Genomic DNA, 22,196 nt, shown 5'->3' with positions numbered 1-22,196 from the left:
CCCGATAATGTGCATTCCTGTCTGCCGATAACATAGCTAACTCAGCCTTTGATAGATTTCAAGCCTCAGCCTTCGCCATCTGCAAAGGAGCGAATTCGTCACTGTAAAGACGCTCGAAAAGAAAAACTTAGCTTTATCGCCGTCGTTAAATGGAGATGCTTATGATTAAACTATTCCCTCACAAAAGGAAAATTATCCAAGAAGCCACAGAATCCAATTCTGTTAACATTTTGCCTATCTTAATAAAGTTGCATCCCATTTTCGCCGTTTCAAGGTTTGTGCTTAAACGAACCTTTATTATAGAAAAGAATCGAACAAATCTGTTTTGAAATGTTTTCGATGCAAGTATTTCATTCCTTTTTTAAATAAGGTGACGAACATTGGACACACTATCCCAGATTTGGTCTCCTCAATGTCCACGAAGAAGCTATGAAGCTTTTTGGTTTTATTTTAAATTCTCTTTACAAGAAATGACAACTTGCTTAATCACTTCCATTAACTGCATACCACTTTAAAGAGATTCAAGTACAAGTGCCCCCAGGTTGTTCGCCAACAATGTTGCTATATTTAAATATTTTGAACACTGCTTCTTCCAACCACACTCGCCCCCCTCGCCAAAATGGGCAGAGTCACACTTATTTTCATAATATTTCACAATGAAACATTTTTTTTGCCAATTCACGCATCCTGCATGCACAAGGTTGTTGATTCCCAATCTCGACCTGAGTACTTCCTTCCCTAGCTTGCATTTTGTTTTTGATAAATTTAGTCTGAATGCATTCAACGTGTTCATCCACGTCATTAATATAGCCTAGAAATAATGGAAGATCGGATAACATGCTCAGTGGCAATTCACTGAAGACAAGGTGAACAGCCGAGAAAGTCCCTTTGATCCTTACTCTCTGCTTATGCTAGTTCACCAATCTCACCAAGCCTCAGGCAGAAGACTTTCAGTTTTGAAAAAAAAAGTTGCATAATGAAATGGGAGTGGCCAGTTCTTCAAGAACAGGTATTCTTTGGTTTGGTTGAAAATGCAGCAGTGGGTGTGTGAAGAAAGGCTGCATTCTCCATTTTATCTTTTGTGCCAAGGGCTGTTTATGTGTGGAAACAGGCCCAACAAGTCCACACCGCCCCGCCGAAGCGCAACCCACCCATACCCCTACATTTACCCCTTACCCAACACAACGGGCAATTTAGTATGGCCAATTCACCAGACCTGCACGTCTTTGGACTGTGGGAGGAAACTCCGTGTCTGCATGCAAACTCCACACACAGTCGCCTGAGGCGGGAATTGAACCCGGGTCTCTGGCGCTGTGAGGCAGCAGTGCTAACCACTGTGCCACCCACGGTGCAGTATTTTGGTACAGCATCATTAAATGGGGATAGTTTGTTGGATTTTCGGATAGGATAAGTTAGTCGGTATTCTGTTTTCTGTTTTTTGTGTTTCATTCAGTAATCTTGTAAATAATTTCTATTTTGTTTACAACTAAGTAGTTTGATCAGCTGATTCTCTCTTTGGAATTTTCGCTGTACACGTGCTTAAAAGAATTGCAAAGTTAGGGTCTGGGCTACCTACTTGAAACGTTTTGAGAAGACTGACCTGGTCCATAACACTACAATTAGCCTATTTATTTCTGGATGATGGTTCAGTGATTTTTATTTTGTGTCTTTCCTTACAATACAAAAGGACTTGTGTTAATTGTTATATGATTTGGAGCTGTCCGATCGAACTGGAGCTCTTGGAGTTAGTTCCTACTTGAATTGTTTCCCAGAGTATACAAAGTCTTTGCCAGTTCAAATGTGGTGCAGAGCTTTAATGCAATGAGCATTGGTCTTCATCTCAGATGTCCAGCCATATTAGCTAATAATTTTACCTTTAATATTCAGCTATAAATCAATTTTGTTTCGTGATAAGCCTTTAGAATAAACGCAAAACCACGTAACTGTAACCAAATACATGATTGAAACTGACAATAAATAATTGAGAACACAGCAATGTTGAGGGAATTAGTGTAGGCTAGAGCCTAGGTATCAGTTTAGTATCTATCATCACGACATTCATTTGATGGAAATGCACGTTTTGGGGTTGGAGACCATAGAATGTACAGTGATCAGTACTTCACCAATGTTACAAAGAAGACACGAAACGTTGAGTTAATCTGTTTGCTCAACAAACTGCAACAAAGATGCATGTTGCAACTTTAAGTCAGTCTCTGGAGAGTTTCACAAGCAATAAATGTACGACTCATTCAATCTGTCACGCACTTAAGTGTACATCTTGAAAATCTTTCTTACTTGCTAAAAGACGATGCACGGGCCAGCGAATGGACAATTCTATGCCATTTATTATCCCTTCCTCGCTATTATTGGTGTTCCAGGTAAGCTTTAACGTTTTCTTTCAAATTGCCAAAACCGCTGTCGCTTCCCATTTGGATTTTTATGATTATTTCTAGTATTAAGTACTCTTCTAATGTAAGCAAATTCAACTCCAAACCTATAAAGACATATAATATATGATATTGCACTGACTTATAGCTCCAGTTTGCTCTATGATAGTACAACACGTCATTTAATTTTCTATGGTATAATCCGTACAAAATTATTTTTATTGCTGAAATGCTAAAGATGAAACTGAGTGGAAAATATTCTGTTCCATAGTTGGTAATTGGTTTCATTCTGGTATTTTTAGTTTTCAATGAAATAATAGCGTCTCAGAATGCAAACTTTTTTTTCATGTGCATCAGCTCCATCACAAATTGCCGTAATGATTGATTAAAAAGTAAAATTTCATAATTTGAATTGCGAAAATAGGTTAAGTAATTACACGAGTCGAGCCGTCACCTCTGGAAGAAAGAAAGTTCGTATTAAAAATGCAGTCTCCTGTGTGTGCATTATATTTAATACATTGTTGATTTATACTGTTTCTATTCTTTCGCGGATGTGGCTATCACTGGAAGGATTAACTGCATCTTGCTTCCAGTTCAGAAATTATAGTTGTTCCTATATTGTACAACCACACCAATTGCAAGATAATGGTTTTTCAGAGCAAATTTAGAAAATACAATAATAACTATACTCGGATTTAAGCGAAGGAATGAACAAAACTGTAATTAAATGACAAGGTTTAAAGAAAGAAAAGGAGTTGGAGCAGTCGAGAGAGAATTTCAGTGATTATGATTTTCTCAACTCATGCCACAAGGACCACTGATGGAGAAATCAATTTCAAGGATGCATAAGAGGATAGATATTGGCTGGTGGAGTTCCAGGAGATTACATGAATACCGAAAGACATGGCTATGGAAAGATTTGAAAATAAGTGTTTTCATGTTAAATTCAAAGAAAACAAAATACATAAGGAATCATCTGGCTGATAGACGTCGGAGGTTTCATGTGATTAGAAACATAGGCAGCAAGTGTTATGGTTGAGCCGAAGCTCCCTGACGATAAAAGTGGGCAGTTTCAAGAGATTTTTCCAATTGTTGCAGTTGTTACAAATGGATAATTGTCATTGTGCAACATTCGAAATAAGAAGGGAGATCTTGTTGAACTAATTCGAGTTAATTGAGCTTTTTTTGAAAGTATTTTAAATAGGGGTGCACGATTGATTTTATTCACATGGACTTCGGTAAGTCCTTTGACAAGATCCCACATGGGAGATTGGTCTAAAAATCGTCCATGCGATTGAAGGCAAGTTAGAAAGCTGCATCTAAAATTGGCTTGTAATTAAGAGTAATCGTGGAAGGATATTTTTGATATTGGAATCCTGGAACCAGCGATGTGCCACACATTGGTGCTGGAGTGCTTTACGTGTGCTATGCACATTAGCAAATTGAATGTGAATGTAGAAGCTACAATTAATAAGTTTGCAGATGTCAATAAACTTGGTGTGGTTGAGAAAGAGGAAGATAGTCTCAGGCTGCAATTTGATATTGGTAAATTCGGAAGAGCAATGGCAGATGAAATTTAATCCTGTTATTGCGAGGTTATCTAATAGGAGAAGGACAAACAAAATGAGTGGCAGATCCCTAGGTGGTAATGAGCAAAAAAGGGACTTTAGATGTACAGATCAACACATCACTGATGATGTTAGCAGAGGTCGCCAGATTGATGAAGAAGGCATTCGGGCTTGACTTCATACATAGGGGCATAGGATATCAGTGCAAGGAAGTCCATGTTGCAACTTCCTAAAACATTGGTTCGGTCACAGATTATGTACTGTGTGCAGTTCTAGACGTCATTCTATTAGAAGGTCGTCAATGCACTAAAGAGAGAGCATGACATTCATCAGGATGTTGCTTTGGGTGATAATGCTCAGTTTTGAAGAGTGGCTGGATAGAATTAGAATCCCTACAATGTGGAAACAAGCCCTTTGCTCCACTCCAACCCTCCAAAAAGTAACCCTCACAGACCCATTCCTATATTTGCCCCTGACTAATGTATCTAACCTCCACATCCCTGAACACTTTGGGTGGTTTAGAATGGGCAATCCACCTAAACTGCACATCACTGGATTGTGGGAGGAAACCGGAAGAAATCCACGCAGCAAGAGGAGAAGGTGCAAAATCCACACCGACAGTCGCCTTAGGCTAGAATGGAATTTGGGTCCCTGGCGCTGTGAGGCAGCAGTACTGAGCTACCGTGCTGCGTTTATACCTCTTTGAGCAGAGCAGGCTGAGGTGGAATCTGATTGAAGTTTACAAAATTATGAGGGGCACAGGTAGAGATGATCACGAGAATCAGATTACCATGACAGGCATGTCAAAGACCAGAATGCATAAGAATTAGAGTGAGATCTAAGAATTTTTTTCAACAGAGTAGTAAAAATATGGAACAAGCTGCCCGAGAGAGTAACAACAACGCTCACAACATTTAAAAACATCTGGATAAACGCTGGAAAGGGCCGGGAATTCTGCCCATAGATTAAGAGCATGCAAATTAGATTAGTGTAGTTTAGAGTTGACCTGCATAGACATTGTGGGCTGAAGTGCATATTTCTTTGCTATATGACTGTCTTACTCTATGGAATATGTAATGTCAATACAATATTTTAATGAGGAGGAAGGCGTTTGGTAACGTATCCCAAGCTCAAACAACGGCCAACATTGTAAACGGTCTCTGGTTTATTTAACAAAACCAGTTTCCAGAGATTACAATTTTGAAAGGAACAGAAGGGAAAGTTTCCTGATGCAAAAACGTTTAACTGCAACAAAAGGCTGCTTTTCTCGGAATGAATTCTGAATGAGCAGCCATGTCTTTGGAACAGAGTTGGAAAATGAGTGCACAGGATATTTCAGTAGAATATTTGATTGGGAAATGTTTGTTTTTTAAATTAATTTGATAAGTTTTTTTTCATCTCACAGCCAACTTGATGGCGATCATTATTCTATCCCGTGAACGGTGCGGACTGTCCCGGTGCATCACTTACTACCTGGTGGCAATAGCAGTTGCTGATTTCTTTGTCATCGTTATGGCTGTCATCCTCAACCGGATCGCTGGTATCTACTTTCGAAACAGTATCTGGTCCGTAACGCCTTCTTGTGCACTCAGCACTGTGCTGGTGTACGCCACTCGTGATGCCTCGGTCTGGCTGACAGTGGCTTTCACCGCTGACCGTTTTGTGGCCATCTGCTGTCAGCGGCTGAAGACCAGGTACTGCACAGAGAAAACTGCGTCGCTAGTCATAGGAATTGTCTGTGCCCTGAGCTGCATGAAGAACATCCCTTTCTACTTCATCTACCAACCACTGTACTTCTTGGATGGGGTGGCCTGGTTCTGTGACATTAAGATCAGCTACTACAATTGGCCAATCTGGCAGACCTATGACTGGCTGGATCGCATCTTAACCCCCTTTGTTCCATTCCTCCTTATCCTGTTACTCAATGCCCTGACCGTAAAACATATTCTGTTGGCTAGCAGAGCCCGCAAAAGACTCAGGGCTGCTGAGAATCGACAAGATCCAGAAATGGCTAATCGCAAGAAGTCCATTGTCCTGCTGTTTACCATTTCTCTCAGCTTCCTTTTACTGTGGGTGACCTATGTTGCACATTTTCTTTACGTGCAGATTGCAGGTGAGGCCTACTTCACTGGCCTGGATTTCAATGATCCACAGTACATCTTTCAAGAGACGACCAATATGCTTCAACTGCTCAGCTCCTGCACTAACATCTTCATTTATGCAGTAACACAGTCCAAGTTTCGACATGAGCTGAAGAATACACTTATGCATCCTTTCACCACTCTCGCTGTTCGCTTCAAACCAGTGAAAGAGCAATAAGCATTTTCATTTCTCCACTTGTTCGCATCTGATATATACTCTCGCCCGCCCCCAACCCAGAGACATTGTATCCCCTATGGAATCAGAAAGCATTTGTGTCATGACCCAGATATGCAACAACACCAGGCCGGGATTTCAGTGCGAAATGTCCCTGGTTTCCAGGGGAGAAGGATATCTGCACTATGTTGCTTACTGTTGTTTTCGTATGACAAAGTGAATTTGGTCTCTGAGCTGAACGCTGCTGATCTCCCATAAATATCCAAGGTAATTTTTCCTCTAATATTTCCTGGGAAGCAAATTTCCTGATAAATGCCTAGGTAAGATTTCCCCGCTATTTACACATGCACAAAATAAATACAGACAGAAGTAGTTCAAAGAAACGTAAAAAGATCTGTACCAAGATTGCCAAGATCACAGCATTCAATTGAGTTGAAGTCCAAAAAACTATATGGCATGATGTGTCTTACATTAACAATGATGTGTTTAGGATTATATACGTTTTCCTCACAAAAGGAATGAAACATAAGCTTCGAATGAATTTGGGAAGTGTGCACTATTATCTTGATTTTGTTTTACCTTTGGCAATAAGGATTTAAATGAGTAATTGACAAACATGATGAATATGACGTATCATAAGGGAGTGCCGGGTAGGCGGTTATTGCAGATAGCATCCATGTAAGGGTGCTGTTATATTCAGATGGAAGATGAATGAGAAAAGATTGAGGAAGACTAAAGGTTAGCAGTCCCTCGCAAATCGGCCGGACAGCGGGAGTTTGCCTAAGCAACTTTAATGAAATGCACTCCTATTCGTCCCGTGGCATTAGTGAAAACTCGTCAATTATCGTGAGTTATTTATTGTTCTTTTATGAATTAACTTATGCATTGTATCTAAACTGTTGCTTCTTAGTAACCTTAATAAACTATCCAAAGCTTCTCTACAAAGGTCAACTACCTATATTCCGCTCATCCATGTGACTGGAGAAAAAAACCCAAAATAAATACACACACAGGATGTTGCAGGGCTCTGACAGCAGAAACAATTTAAATCTAATAAAATTAAACACCATTTCCCAAAAGGGAGTGAATGTATCCACAGGTAATCTAATTTGAGAGATGCAATCTTTCTTTGTCTCTTCTCTCACTCACTCACTCACTCACTCACTCACACACACGCACACAATTACACACTCGCCTCAAAGACGTTGTGAAAATTGTAGAATTATGGGAAAGGATTCAAATACCCATTGACACTGTCACACTAGAAAGACTATTTATCTCCTCCATTTGAGCAAAGGGATTAACTTGATCATCCAACCTTCTGATCCATCAACGTATACGCACAGGAGAGAGCCCACTCACTTGATCTGATTGTGGGAAGGGGTCAGTCATTCATTCAAACAGAAGAATAAATTACAAATGGGAGAGGCTCTGGCGGGCTCTGAGTGTGGAAAAACATTCACCAGCGTGGGGTGGTGTTGATGAGTCACCTGTTCCGAGTGAGAGAAAGGGTATTATCGGTTAAACTACCTGAGTGCACACCAACTATTAAAGAACTTTTCAAATGTTTAAATGCAGCACAGTTTTAAAGACAGACATGAAATTATGACACGCTTACACATTTAGACTGGAGAGGAACAGTTCACTTACTCCCCTGTGGGCAAGTGTGTACTCAGTCAACCCATTTAATGAGATACCAGCCAGCTCAAAGTTACCACGAGTCCATTATTACTATTACGTGCAGGAGAAAGTGAGAACTGCACATGCTGGAGATCAGAGCTGAAAATATGTTGCTGGAAAACCGCAGCAAGTCAGGCAGCATCCAAAGAGCAGGAGAATCGACGTTTCGGGCATGAGCTCTTCTTCAGGAATGTGGAAAGTGTGTCCAGCAGGCTAAGATAAAAGGTAGGGAGGAGGGACTTGGGGGAGGGGCTTTGGAAATGCAATAGGTGGAAGGAGGTTAAGGTGAGGGTGATAGGCCGGAGTCGGGGTGGGGGCGGAGAGGTCAGGAAGAAGATTGCAGGTTAGGAAGGTTGTGCTGAGTTCGAGGGTTGGGACTGAGACAAGGTGGGAGGAGGGGAAATGAAGAAACTGGAGAAATCTGAGTTCTTCAGTTAGGAAGGATTTAAAGAGGGAGTTAAGAAGAACAAAGAGAAGACGTGAGCAGTCTTTAGCAAATAAAATAAAGGAGAACCTTAAAGCTTTCTATACGTAAGTGAGGAATAAAAGGATGATTAGGGTAGGAAAAGGGCCAGTCAAAGACAGAAGTGGGAAGTTGAGTGTGGACCTTGTAGAGATCAGAGAGGTGCTAAATGAACATTTCTCATTGGTGTTCACTCAGGAAAATGAGAATACTGCAGAGGAGAAGAATGAGGTACAAGGTATTAGACTAGAAAGGATCGAGGTTAGTTACGCACAGGTGTTGTCAATTCTAGATGGAATGAAATGTGGGCGGAATGTGGCGGCACGGTGGCACAATGGTTAGCACTGTTGCCTCACAGCGCCAGAGATCCGGGTTCAATTCCCGCCTCAGGCGACTGACTGTGTGGAGTTTGCACGTTCTCCCCGTGTCTGCGTGGGTTTCCTCCGGGTGCTCCGGTTTCCTCCCACAGTCCAAAGATGTGCAGGGTCAGGTGAATTGGCCATGCTAAATTACCCGTAGTGTTAGGTAAGGGGTAAATGTAGGGGTATGGGTGGGTTCGCTTCGGCGGGTCGGTGTGGACTTGTTGGGCCGAAGGGCCTGTTTCCACACTGTAATGTAATCTGTAATCTGTAATCTGAAAGTAGACAAGTCCCCTGGGCCTGATGGGATTTATCCAAGGATTCTCTAGGAAGCTAGGGAGGAGATAGCAGAGCCTTTGGCTTTGATATTTGTGTCATCATTGTCTACAGGCTTAGTACCTGAAGACTGGAGGATTGCAAATGTTGTGCCCTTGTTCAAGAAGGGAAGTAGAGATGACCCAGGTAATTGTAGACCAGTGAGCCTTACTTCTGTTGTAGTAAGGTTTTGGAAAGGATTATGAGAGATAAGATTTATAATCATCTAGCAAATGACAATTTGATTCAGATAGTCAACATGGTTTCGTCAAGGGCAGGTCGTGTCTCACAAACCTCATTGAGTCTTTCAAGAAGGTGACCAAGCATGTAGATGAAGGTAGGGCAGTTGATGTGATATACTTGGAGTTGAAACTTTATTGCTGGAACAGCACAGCAGGTCAGGCAGCATCCAGGGAACAGGAGATTCGACGTTTCGGGCACAGGCCCTTCTTCAGGAATCTGTTCCCTGTTCCCTGGATGCTGCCTGACCTGCTGTGCTGTTCCAGCAATAAAGTTTCAACTTTGATCTCCAGCATCTGCAGACCTCACTTTCTCCTCGTGATATACTTGGACTTCAGTAAAGCCTTTGATAAAGTTCCACATGGTAGGCTGATGGAGAAAATGCAGAGGCATGGAATTGAGGGTGATTTAGCAGTTTGGATTAGAAACTGGCTTTCTGAAAGAAGGCAGTGAATGGTGGTTGATGGAAAATATTCAACCTGGACTCCGGTTACTAGTGGTGTGCCACAAGGACCTGTTTTGGGACCACTGCTGTGTGTCATTTTTATAAATGACTTTGACGCAGGCATAGGTGGATGGATTAGTAAATTTGCAGATGACACTAAAGTCAGTGGAGTAGTGGACAGTTTGGAAGAATGTTACAAGTTGCAGGGGGGCTTGGATAGACTGCAGAATTGGGCTGAGAGGTGGCAAATGGAGTTCAATGCAGCTAAGTGTGAGATGATGCACTTTGGGAAGAATAACAGGAAGGCAGAGTACTGGGTCAATGGAAAGATTCTTGGTAGTGTGGATGTGCAGAAGGATCTTAGAGCCCATGTACATAGATCCCTGAAAGTTGCCACCCAGGTTGATAGTGCAGTTAAAAAGGCATACGGTGTGTTGAGTTTCATTCATAGAGGGATTGAGTTCCGGAGTCGCAATATCATGCTGCAACCATACAAATATTTCAGGTGTCAGAATAAAATATAATGTGCATCGGCTGCTGCTCATATTTAGTTTAAGTCTTAAACATTGTCAAATCACCGAGTTTGCAAAAAGAAGATGGGGATTTTGTTAAGTGTTGTTTTATTTTCAGAACCTTTTGTTTATTTTATCAGAATAATCATTGGTTTCTTTCAAATTGTGCCAGTACCAGTTAATTCTCCATGAGAAATTAAAGGTACATTTCAAAGTCACCTTTTCCATTCTGCATCAATTCTCTCCGAAAATGGCAGTACAGATATGATTCATTTTAAATAAAAATGTTCCGGTTTGGAAAAATTAAACCTGAAGGGGAGATGTTGTTCTAAAGAAAAACACTTCCATTGTCATAAATCCACAACACAAGAGAAAAAGAACAAGAATGTCAGGAGATTATCATTAAAAGCGATTAACATTACAAATTCTGTACAACCATCATTCAAAATTGTCATTGTGTGCTGGACGGTCTGTGTTGGGTTCCATGTCAACAAAGGGTAGGGGACACTGCGTTAAGTTTTGGACCAGTTTGGAAGTAATAGACATGGAAATAAATAATTATCTTAACAGTGAGAGCAATTTAATCTTTCTCCTGCTTATAGCCAGTCCCTCATAGACATTTGCTTCAACTGGCATTTTATGTAAGCTGAAAATGAAGAATTTCCTTTGTTGTCACTTATGTTCAATATGGAATACAGTGAAAAGTGTGTATCATTGCTATACAAACAGCGTTGATGTGAAAATAGGAATGTAGTTGCAACAGGACATTGAACTGATCGAGTACATGGACATTTTGATAAGAGCAGTTAGGGTGATACAGTATTGTTCTCTGCAGTAGGACATAACACCAGTGTGATGAAATGTCTGAAAAGAAACTTTCCAGCTCAGCGAGCAATCTTACAATCTGAACTTCAACTTGAGCTACAAATCTTCTCGAACATCACAAATACTGAAAGCTGTGATTCCTGTCAGATGGCAGGGTTAAAGGACATCTCTTCAGGTCTTTGGAAAATAATTTGAAACATGAGCAATGAGATCCAGTACCCGGAGAACAAGACATTGATAAGATCAGACATGGGCATGAGTCCTCTTCTTGAGACATTACAATGCCTCTTGTATAAATACTGAAGTTACATCAACATGGTTCAAAGCACAATTAATAAGCCCTAATGCTATGAATTATATTGGTAAATGCAGCAAAAACAACATCCCGCTTTACAGTCTAAATAATTGAAAATGTGGTTGTCTCTTTGCCCCATTAGTCTATCCAAATCTTTGTATCAGCTGCAAAGAGCTCCGATAGTCAGAACATGACTCCGTTAACCGGGGAACTGAAATGTTTTGCTTCTCTGGATTTTACTACATATTTGAAAAACAAATCAAAATTTTGTTTAATGTCTGTCCAATACCCTGTTGTCAAGTGAACGAATTCAATTTGTCCTGTTCCCTGAGGCCATAATAAGAAACGGTGCTCAAAGGAGCTTGAATCATATTGTTTGAATTGAAGAACAAAAGAACTCAAAGCATATTGGCTGTTTTTGATGTATTTGCCAGCAATAAACCAATGAACAAAGATCAGGAAAATTCTCAACCTCTTCCCAACTCTCAATAAAACTATTTTCAAATTCGCCAGTTCTACTCACATTCACTGTCATTTCTGGACAGGTATGTCATTTTGTGTTTCTTCCTCACAGCTACTGTTCTTCTAACCAGTAGTTTCACAAAGAGTGTTTTTGTGCTTCAACTCTTGTCAAAACGTCCATGTACTCAATCAGTTCAATGAGCACAAAAGCAGCAATACATTCTCCACTGATTCAAATCATGCTCATGATCCATACTTGCCCACAACCAAGCAGAGCTGGGAGAAATAAGTGAATGTCCCCGAGTAGGTGACAGCGGAAGAGTTAGGCTGGAAACTCAGACAGGACTGAGGTCATTGAGATAACTCGATAGAGATAAATGTTTTAAACCCACCGGCCGGCTGCTGTTTCCCCTTCAAATTGCAGGAGGTGAGACGAGAAATTGCCTCGTCAGAAGATGTAGACCTGAAAATGTGTTGCTGGAAAAGCGCAGCAGGTCAGGCAGCATCCAAGGAACAGGAGAATCGACGTTTCGTGCATAAGCGATAGGGTTAGGGTAAGGGTTAACCCTAACCCTAACCCTAACCCTAACCCTATCTCCTCGTCAGAAGATGTAAACTGTCTATTAAAGGAAGGTCACTCACAGGAGGTCCAGAACTTTGACCCAATAGCACGAAGAAAAATATGCTGTTCAAAATCAGGATTGTGACTGATAGAGGGGAAGTTACAGGTTGTATTGTAATCCCAACTCGTATTTTTCCATTGGATTTGGTTTGTTCTCAAATGAATAGCTCCTCCAGGATTCCGTTAGATGATTGAGACATAATTGAGGCACTGTTATTAGTGACTCCAGCCAGATTTCCCTATGGATCAGTGAACTAAGGAACTGATGCTGACATACCATTTCACCAGAGTGATCCAGGGACCCATTATCTTATTACAATGAAATCTGTTGTGACTGAATAAACAAATACAGAAAATCATGACTCCTTATAATTGGAATTAAGTTTTGAGCACAGATCCGAATAGGGTTTTTTTCTAAAATGTTCCTCCATTTGCTCACTGCACCTGCTGTGTTATGCCCTTCTTTGTGCCTCACAGGAAAGCATTTAACACTCCTAATCCTCATATTTTGGATTTCAAGTGAGAGAGAATTGACAGTGCCGTACTGACACCTCCCTCCATTTTGAGAGTGTGGTGCTGGAAAAGCACAGCAGGTCAGGCAGCATCTGAGGAGCAGAAGAATTGATGTTTTGGGCATAAGTGCTTCATCAGGAATGAGGCCTGTGGGTTGGGGCTGAGCGATAAAGGAGGTGGCTGGGGTTGGGGGAAGGTAGCTGGGAAAGCGATGAAGGTGGGGGAGAGGGTGATAGGTCAGAGGGGGGTGTGATAGAAAGGTCTGGAGGACAGTACCAAGTTGGAGGTTTGGACTGGCATAATATGGGGGAGGGAGAATGAGGAAGCTGTTGAAGTCCACAATTATCTTGTGTGGTGGCAGGGTCGTAAGGTGGAATATGACGCAGACGTTCTTCCTCCAGCTGGTAACAGTTTGAGGTGGAGGAGGCCCAAGACCTGCATGTCCTTGTCGGAGCGGGAGGGGGAGTTGGGATTAGTTGGTGCGGGTGTCCCAGAGATGTTCTGGGAGAAGGCGCCCTATCTCCCCGATGTAGAGGAGATCACACCGGATGCAAGGGATGCAGTCATCACTTTCCTCCATTTGCTCACTGCACCTGCGAATAGAATGACTGGGCATGATTCAAACATCGTATGATAAGGTGTGGATAGTTTCCATTAACAGGAGCTCAACATCAGAAGGGCATGAAGAACAATCTATACCCCGTTCTTCCGTTGTGATCTAACCAGGTCTTTGCTTAGCTGGAGCAATCCTTACTTTCATTCCTGGATCAGGCTTTGTGTCAGGTTTTACAGCAAATTAGAGTCATAGAGATGTACAGCATGAAACAGACTCTTCAGTCCAACCCGTCCAGCTCAGTGAGCAATCTTACATTTTGAACTTCAACTTTTAGATCTGGTCTATCCTTTTCCATCACTATTTTAAAACAAATAGAATTATGGTCGCTGGCCCCAAAGTGCTCCCCCACTGACATCTCAGTCACAAGCCCTGCCTTATTTCCCAAGAGTAGGTCAAGTTTTGCACCTTCTCTAGTAGGTATATCCACATACTGAATCAGAAAATTGTCTTGTACACACTTAAGAAATTCCTCTCCATCTAAACCTTTAACACTATGGCAGTCCCAGTCGATGTTTGGAAAGTTAAAATCCCCTACAATAACTACCCTATTATTCTTACAGATAGCTGAGATCTCCTTACAAATTTGTTTCTTAATTTCCCTCTGACTATTGGGGGGTCTATAATACAATCCCAATAAGGTGATCATCCCTTTCTTATTTCTCAGTTCCACCCAAATAACTTCCCTGGATGTATTTCCGGGAGTATCCTCCCTCAGCACAGCTGTAATGCTATCCCTTATCAAAAATGCCACTCCCCCTCCTCTTTTGCCTCCCTTTCTATCCTTCCTGTAGCATTTGTATCCTGGAACATTAAACTGCCAGTCCTGCCCATCCCTGAACCAATATTTCCGTAATTGCTATGATATCCCAGTCCCATGTTCCTAACCATGCCCTGAGTTCATCTGCCTTCCCTGTTAGGCCCCTTGAATTGAAATAAATGCAGTTTAATTTATTAGTCCTACCTTCTCCCTGCCTGCCCTCACTGTTTGACTCACTTCTGTTTTCAGCTGTACCAGTCTCAGATTGATTTCTTTCCTCACTATCTCCCTGGGTCCCAGCCTCCACCCACCTTACTAGTTTAAATCCTTCCAAGCAGTTCTAGCTAATTTCCCTGCCAGTATATTAGTCCCCTTCCAATTTCGGTGCAATCCATCCTTCTTGTACAGGTCACTTCTACCCCAAAAGAGATTCCAATGATCCAAAAATGTGAATCCTTCTCCCTAACACCAGCTCCTCAGCCATGCATTCATCTGCTCTACCCTCCTATTCCTGCCCTCACTAGCTTGTAGCACTGGGAGTAATCCAGATATTAGAACATAGAACATAGAAAAATACAGCACAGTACAGACCCTTTGGCCCTCGATGTTGCGCCGATCCAAGCCCACCCTAACCTACACTAGCCCACTATCCTCCATATGCCTATCCAATGCCCATTTAAATGCCCATAAAGAGGGAGAGTCCACCATTGCTACTGGTTTTATTACTACCCTTGAGGACCTCCTTTTTAAATTTCTGCCTAACTCTCTGTAATCTCCCTTCAGAATCTCAACCTTTTCTCTTCCTATGTCGTTGGTTCCAATGTGGACAATGAACTCCTGCTGGCCTCTCTCCCCCATGAGAACATTCTGCACCCTCTCTGAGACATCCTTGATTCTGGCACCAGGGAAACAACACACCATTCTGCTTTTTTCTCTGCTGGCCACAGAAACAGCTGTCTGTACCTCTGACTACAGAATCCCCTAACACAATTGATCTCTTGGAAGCCAACGTATCCCTCGTTGCATTAGAGCCAATCTCAATACCAGAAACTTGGCTGTTCGTGCTACGTTCCCCTGAGAATCCATCACCCCCTATATTTTCCAAAACAGCATACCTGCTTGAAATGGGTATATCCACAAAAGACTCCTGCACTAGCTGCCTACCTCTCTTACCCTTCCTGGAGTTAACCCATCTATGTGACTGTATCTGAGACTTTCCCCCATTCCTATAACTGCCATCCATCACATACTGTTGCTGTTGCAAATTCCTCATCGCTTCTATCTGTCTTTCCAACCGATCCACTCGATCTGATATGATTTGCATCCAACAGCATTTATGGCAGATATAATCCGCAGTAACCCTTAAACTCTCTTTAAACTCCCACATCTGACAAGAAGTACATATCAGTGCAAAGGCCATTTTTGCTCCTTCACAATCTACGGACCCAGAAAATAACACTGTCTTATTCCTTTACAAACACTGCCCCAGGTTAAATTAATAGCTATGGCTTATATTTTAAGTTTAATCAAGAGACTTATCTTCAAAAACATGTAATCAAGAAAGAATCCATTATACTTACTACTGCAGCCTTTCTCTTGGACAGACTTAAAAGAACAATTAACCTATCTAATTCTGTGTTGTGAACTTCGCCCAACAGTTCCTCCAAGATTAGTTGTGAATTTCACTATTTGTTAATTTTCCCAGATGCACTCCAATGTCCAGCGATACACGAACTCAAACAGCAAAGGCAGGTTTTCGTTTTTTCTCTTTTTCTCTTTCTCTCTTTCTCTCTTTCTCTCTCTCTCTCTCTCTCCTGCACTGTCCTCACCATGTGCTTCATTTGTCTGCTCTTCTCCCTTTTAAACTGCTGTTGTTTTGACAATTTTTTTCCCAAAGTTCCAAAACAATGCAACGGCATATAAAACAGTAATTGCTGCTCCTGGAATTCGAAGAAATCACCTCCAACACTTAAAACACCTCAAAAAAAGGAGCAGCTCTAACAGCCAGAAATTTTTCCCATCCTCCATCTTGGATTACCCAGAAACCAACTAATTGTAAATGTTCACTTATATAAACTAGGATGGTTATGGCAAATGTCTCTATACAGGTACTCCGGAAATGGTATCGGAGTCATCAGAGAAATGTTGAATTGAAAACAGTCACCCTGCAGTGGCACTTGAGCAGATCTGGCATTTTCTGTCGAGGTAGAAACAGTTAACATTTTGGGTCCGGAAGGACTGTTCTTTAGACCTTCTTGTTCGCAACTTTTCGTGCAAGCATGGATGCTCGGACAACGCCAGTGTTCCGCAAGCTGCTGAAATGCATTGATGAAGGTTGATTCTGTAAAACCTGATCTTCTGATATTCCCGCACCGTTTATAAGTGTTGCTGAATTTCCCTGACCGAGTGGAGCTGCTACTTTCATTTACCTAGTAATTTGTCACCACTTTGGCCTTTACCTTTTTTTAAACTTTCCTCTCTGTGGTCGGCCTTTCCTTATTCCTTTCCTTATACTGCACAACAAAAGTATCTACATGGAAAATAATGGACCGTCTCAGAAAATGTGTTTCCTGGACTCATCAACATCTCCCTCAGTGCTCATGGTAGCCTATACCCTCCCAAGTTCCTGTCCATACCCAAATGTGGAAACTATACTTTCGTGATCCATGGCAAGAGTATTCCAATTAATGGTGAGCATCAGTGAACCCAGTTCCCAAGGAACATACTCACACTGTCCACCAGACTAAGTGATGACTTGTGAGCTCTCTGTTTCCCATATATTTGTTTGGAAAATAACCCTGGTGAAACTGGGAGATTGTGTAAATTAGTTGTTATGACCTTGGTATGAGGAACTGAAAATGTGTTAAAAACAGTTTCAATGATAGTGCCTACAGAAAGAGGGTTTTAAGATACTGGAAGACAGGCATATCATTATCAGAGGGAAGAGAAAATCTATGACAGAGATGAGGGAAGCGAGACAGTATGAAGTATTGGTGGGCGGCACGGTGGCACAGTGGTTAGCACTGCTGCTTCACAGCGCCAGAGATCCGTGTTCAATTCCCGCCTCAGGCGACTGACTGTCTGGAGTTTGCACATTCTCCCCGTGTCTGCGTGGGTTTCCTCCGGGTGCTCCGGTTTCCTCCCACAGTCCAAAAATGTGCAGGTCAGGTGAATTGGCCATGCTAAATTGCCTGTTGTGTTAGGTGCAGGGGTAAATGTAGGGGAATGGGTCTGGGTGGGTTGCGCTTCGGCGGGTCGGTGTGGACTTGTTGGGCCGAAGGGCCTGTTTCCACACTGTAATGTAATCTAATCTAATCTAATCTAAATACCAGAAAGCCAGTCCTCGGAAACTGACCCAGGTCAGTGAAAATAGATTCTGCCAATCTGCTCCATCAACTGCGCCCAGCCCAATCATGATAAACAGGCTTCATTTAAGTTCCATTGCTGCAAAGAGAACATTCCTAAACTTGTCAAACTCTCCACAAAACAGAATTTTCTCACCCCTGGACTTAGAACATAGAGCAGTACAGCTCGATGTTGGCCGAGCCTTTTATCCTACTCTAAGATCAGATTAACCGATATACTGTTCAGTGTACTACCTTCGAAGTGCCGATTCAAGAGTTGCTTCAATGTCCCTAATGTATCTGATTCTACTACCACTGCTGGCAGTGCACTCCACGCGCCCATTACTGTCTGTGTAATTAGATTAGATTACTTACAGTGTGGAAACAGGCCCTTCGGCCCAACAAGTCCACACCGCCGAAGCGCAACCCACCCAGACCCATTCCCCTACATTTACCCCTTCACCTAACACTACGGGCAATTTAGCATGGCCAATTCACCTAACCTGCACATTTTTGGATTGTGGGAGGAAACCGGAGCACCCAGAAGAAACCCACGCAGACAGGGGGAGAATGTGCAAACTCCACACAGAGAGTCGCCTGAGGCGGGAATTGAACCCGGGACTCCAGCGCTGTGAGGCAGCAGTGCTAACCACTGTGCCACCGTGCTGCCCCATGAACCCACCTCTGACATCTACCCTAAACCTTCCACCAATTACCTTAAAATTATATCCTCTCATGATAGCTATATCCATCATGGGAAAAGGTCTCTGGCTATCCACTCTATCTATGCCTCTCAGTACCTTTTACACCTCTATCAAGTCACCTCAAGGTACTTCTTCACTCCAATGAAAAAAGCCATAGATCTCTCAACCTTTCTTCATAAGACATGCCCTCCGGTTCAGGCAGCATCCCAGTAAATCTCCTTTGCACCCTCTAAATCTTCCACATCCTTCCTAGTATGAGGCAACCAGAATGAATACAATGTTCCAAGTGTCATCTAACCAGGGCTCTATAGAACTGCAGCATTTTGTCATGTCTCTTAAACTTAATGCCCTGCTAATGAAAGCCAACACACCATACACCTTCTTAACAATTCTATCAACTTGGGTGGCAACTTTGGGGGATCTATCGACATTGACACCAAGATCCCTCTGTACATCCACACTGCCAAAAGTCCTGCCCATAATCCTCTATTCTGCATGCAAATCTGACCTTCCAAAGTGAATCACTTCACACTTTTCCAGTTGAACTTCATCAGCCACTTATCAGCCCAGTTCTGCATTCTACCAATGTCTCATTGCAACCTACAACAGCCCTCCACTTTATTTACCACTCCGCCAACCTTTGTGCTATTGGATAACCCACCCTTCCACTTCCTAATCCAAGTCAATAATAAGAATCACAAAGAGCAGACACCCCAGTACTGTGGAACACCACTTGTCACCAAGCTCCAGGCTGAATACTTTCCATCTACCACCACCTTCTGTCTTCTATGGACCAGACATTTCAGTATCCAGACAGCCAGATTTCCCTGTATCCATGCCTCCTTACTTTCTGAAAGAGTCTACCATGCGGAACCTTATCAAACGCCTTGCCAAAATCCATGTACACCACATCTATTGCTCTACCTTCATTAATGTCCTTTGTCACATCCACAAAGAATTCAGTAAAGTTTGTGTGGCATGTCCTGTCCCTCACAAAGCCATAATGACTATTTCTAATCAAACTATGGTTTTCCAAGTAATCATATATCTTAACTCTCAGAATCATCTCCATTATTTTACCCACCACAGATGTGAGACTGACTCGTCTGTAATTCCTGACATCATTCCTATCTCTTTCTTTAACAAAGGACTAATACTTGCTACCCTCCAATCATCTGCCACTACTCCAGTGGACAATGAGGAAGCAAAGATCATCACCCAAGGCACAGTAATGTCTTCCTTTGGTTCCAGATGGGATATACCTTAGGTATATCCCATCTGGCCCCAGGGATTTATCTATCCTTATGATTTTCAAAATTTCCAGCACATCCTCCTTTTTAATGTCAATCTGTTCTAGCTAAACCTCAGAAGCATCAGGTTGCCTCTCAGTAGTGAATACTGAAGGTATTCATTGAGGATCTCTCCTACATCTTCTGACTTCAGGCATAAGTTCCCTCCACTGTCCCTAATCGGCCCAACCCTCACTCTGGCCATCCACTTGTTCCTCACGTAAGTGTAGAATGTTTTGGGGTTTTCTTAAATCCCACCTGCTAAAGCTTCATCACCCTTTCCAGCTCTCTGAACTCCATTCTTCAGTTCATTCCTCGCTGCTTTGTAACTGTTTAGAGCGCTGTCTGATCCTTGCCTCCTCAACCTTCAGTAAACGTCCTTCTTCCTCCTGACTAGACAGTCCACATCCCTTGTCACCCAATGTTCTTTCAAGCTACCATCCCTTCCTGGCCTCAGTAGTATAAACCTGTCTAGCACTATCCACAAGTGCTGCCAAAACAACTTCCATATTTTTGTTAACCATTTCCCTTATAACATCTGTTCCCAAGTTAGGTACCCAAGCCCCTGCCTAATAGCATTCTAATTCCCCTTCTCACAATTAAATACTTTCCCATGTGGTCTGCTCCCTAACCCTCTCCATGTCTATAATGAAGGTGATCACTATCATCAAAATGCTCTCTCACCGAGAGATCAGATACATGGCATGCTTTGTTGGTAAGCACCAAATCCAATATGGCCTCTCTTCTAGTCGCCCTATCTACATATTGAGTCAGAAATCCTTCCTGGACATACTTGCTCCTTCCAAACTATTTGAATTAAGGAGGTTCCAAACAATATTAAGGAAGATAAAGTCACCCATGACAAAAACTCTGTTACTTCTGCACCTTTCGAAAATCTGCTTCCCAATCTGCTCCTCCGTGTCTCTGTTACTACTCTGAGTTGGGGTCGGGAGGGGGGATCTGTTGAAAACTCCCAATGAAGTGACTGCTCCTTTCCTGTGTTACAACAGGAGGTAAACCTCTCTGCTAACTTAAACCACCCACACAAAAACTATTTACCCCGTGCTGTAATCTGTTAAGATTTCAGAGGCAAAGAACTATCACAAAAGTCAATATTTAAAGAAAAATTGATAACTTCAATCTTAAAGTATAATAGACAATATTAACTAACAAATAGTTATAACTCCTTTCTCCTATCTTTTGCCTCCCCCTCAATAATAGTATTCCAATAAAAAAATCCTGATTACAAATTTTTTTTAAAAAGCTTCTGATTTCAAAACCAAGCAGCATTTGGTTCTTCTCTGTATTCATGTCTTCTTTTCTTCTTCTTCTTGGGGATTCTGCTTCACAGGTCTTTGACAGGTAAAGGTACCTTTCAGAGAGCAGATCTTTCTGCAAAACAGTGCAGCTGGTGGTAGCTGCTGGTTGTCACTCGGGCTAACTGTTCAAAATGTCTGATATTTATACCCCAAAACATATTATCAAAATACCAAATTGAAACTTGGTTGGAGTTTGCTATTTTGGGGCATAATTTAAACTGATTGATCAAATTTGAATTTGGTTTTTGCCTTGTAGGAACCCAGCTACTGCTAGCTGTTCGGCCAAATGTTACATTTTAATTTTCCAGTACTCTGTGTGTTTACTAAGTCCTTGCCAGCCTTTCAACTTTCTTAAAGGTACAGCACACCTACAACTTCATAACACTTCCCCACTTAAGAAAAAATGAACCATCATAATGTAAAGATAGCTTCATGTGTTTTCTATTCTTTATTAAACACATTACCAAAACATCCAGATAGCTTTAATCTAAGTTCATATGAACTACATCCCACCTATATGTAACATTGTCTTTATCAGTTAAATCCGCGATAATGCATCTGCAATTACATTCTTATGACCCACAATGTGTGATATGAAAATTAAATGTCTGTAACATAAGACTCCAATGAAACATGCTCATATTCTTGTCTTTAAACCGTTCTAAGAATGTAACAGGACTGTGATCCGTGTACACATCCGACTCTGACACATTGTTTGTCACTTACACATTAAAATGCTGTAAGGCTAGTACAAAGCGCAATAGTACTTTTTTGATCATGGATTATCTTCTCTGGTGGATGCTGAGTTTCTTCGAAAAGTAACCAACTGGCAGTTCAATTCCATCATCATCTTCCTGTAGCAGTACAACTCCATCTCCATTGATGGTAACTTGAAAAGGTTTTGAAAAGTTTGGTATAGTTAAAACTGGTAGGTGGTTAATATTGCTTTCAAATGGTCGAATGCCTCCTGGCATTGTTCTGTCCACAGAATCTTTGTGTTCTTCTTCAGTAAGTCGGTTCACAGTACCACTACACTGCTGAAGTTTAGAACAAACTTCTGATAGAATCCACTTAGTCCTCAGAATCAAAGCACCTCTTTCTTTGAGGTTGATCATGGAAATTCCTTGATGGCCTTCGTCTTTGCATTCTGTGGGGTCAACCTTCC

At 41.9% G+C, this 22,196-nt stretch overlaps 1 protein-coding gene across 1 annotated transcript; it reads left to right on the top strand.

The window, feature by feature from the left end:
• Positions 1 to 2,308: 2,308 nt before the first annotated feature.
• Positions 2,309 to 6,274, top strand: LOC122563777 (putative G protein-coupled receptor 139). Its single transcript, XM_087976984.1, has 2 exons — positions 2,309 to 2,378; positions 5,361 to 6,274. Exons 1-2 carry the CDS (start codon positions 2,309 to 2,311, stop codon positions 6,272 to 6,274), a joined length of 984 nt encoding a protein of 327 aa, XP_087833110.1.
• Positions 6,275 to 22,196: the final 15,922 nt, after the last annotated feature.

Source organism: Chiloscyllium plagiosum, unplaced genomic scaffold (genome assembly GCF_037043375.1).
Source record: "Chiloscyllium plagiosum isolate Xiang-an unplaced genomic scaffold, Cpla_swu_hap1 HiC_scaffold_30, whole genome shotgun sequence".
Lineage (NCBI taxonomy): Eukaryota > Metazoa > Chordata > Chondrichthyes > Orectolobiformes > Hemiscylliidae > Chiloscyllium > Chiloscyllium plagiosum.
Note: the sequence above shows the minus strand (reverse complement) of the source record. Positions and strands in the feature narration are given on the sequence as shown.

Bases quoted from the DNA above. Each gene is read 5' to 3' on its own strand.
- LOC122563777 (XM_087976984.1), top strand. From the start codon at position 2,309: ATGCACGGGCCAGCGAATGGACAATTCTATGCCATTTATTATCCCTTC. The intron at 2,379-5,360 runs GTAAGCTTTAAC...TTCATCTCACAG, and splicing joins CGCTATTATTGGTGTTCCAG to CCAACTTGATGGCGATCATT.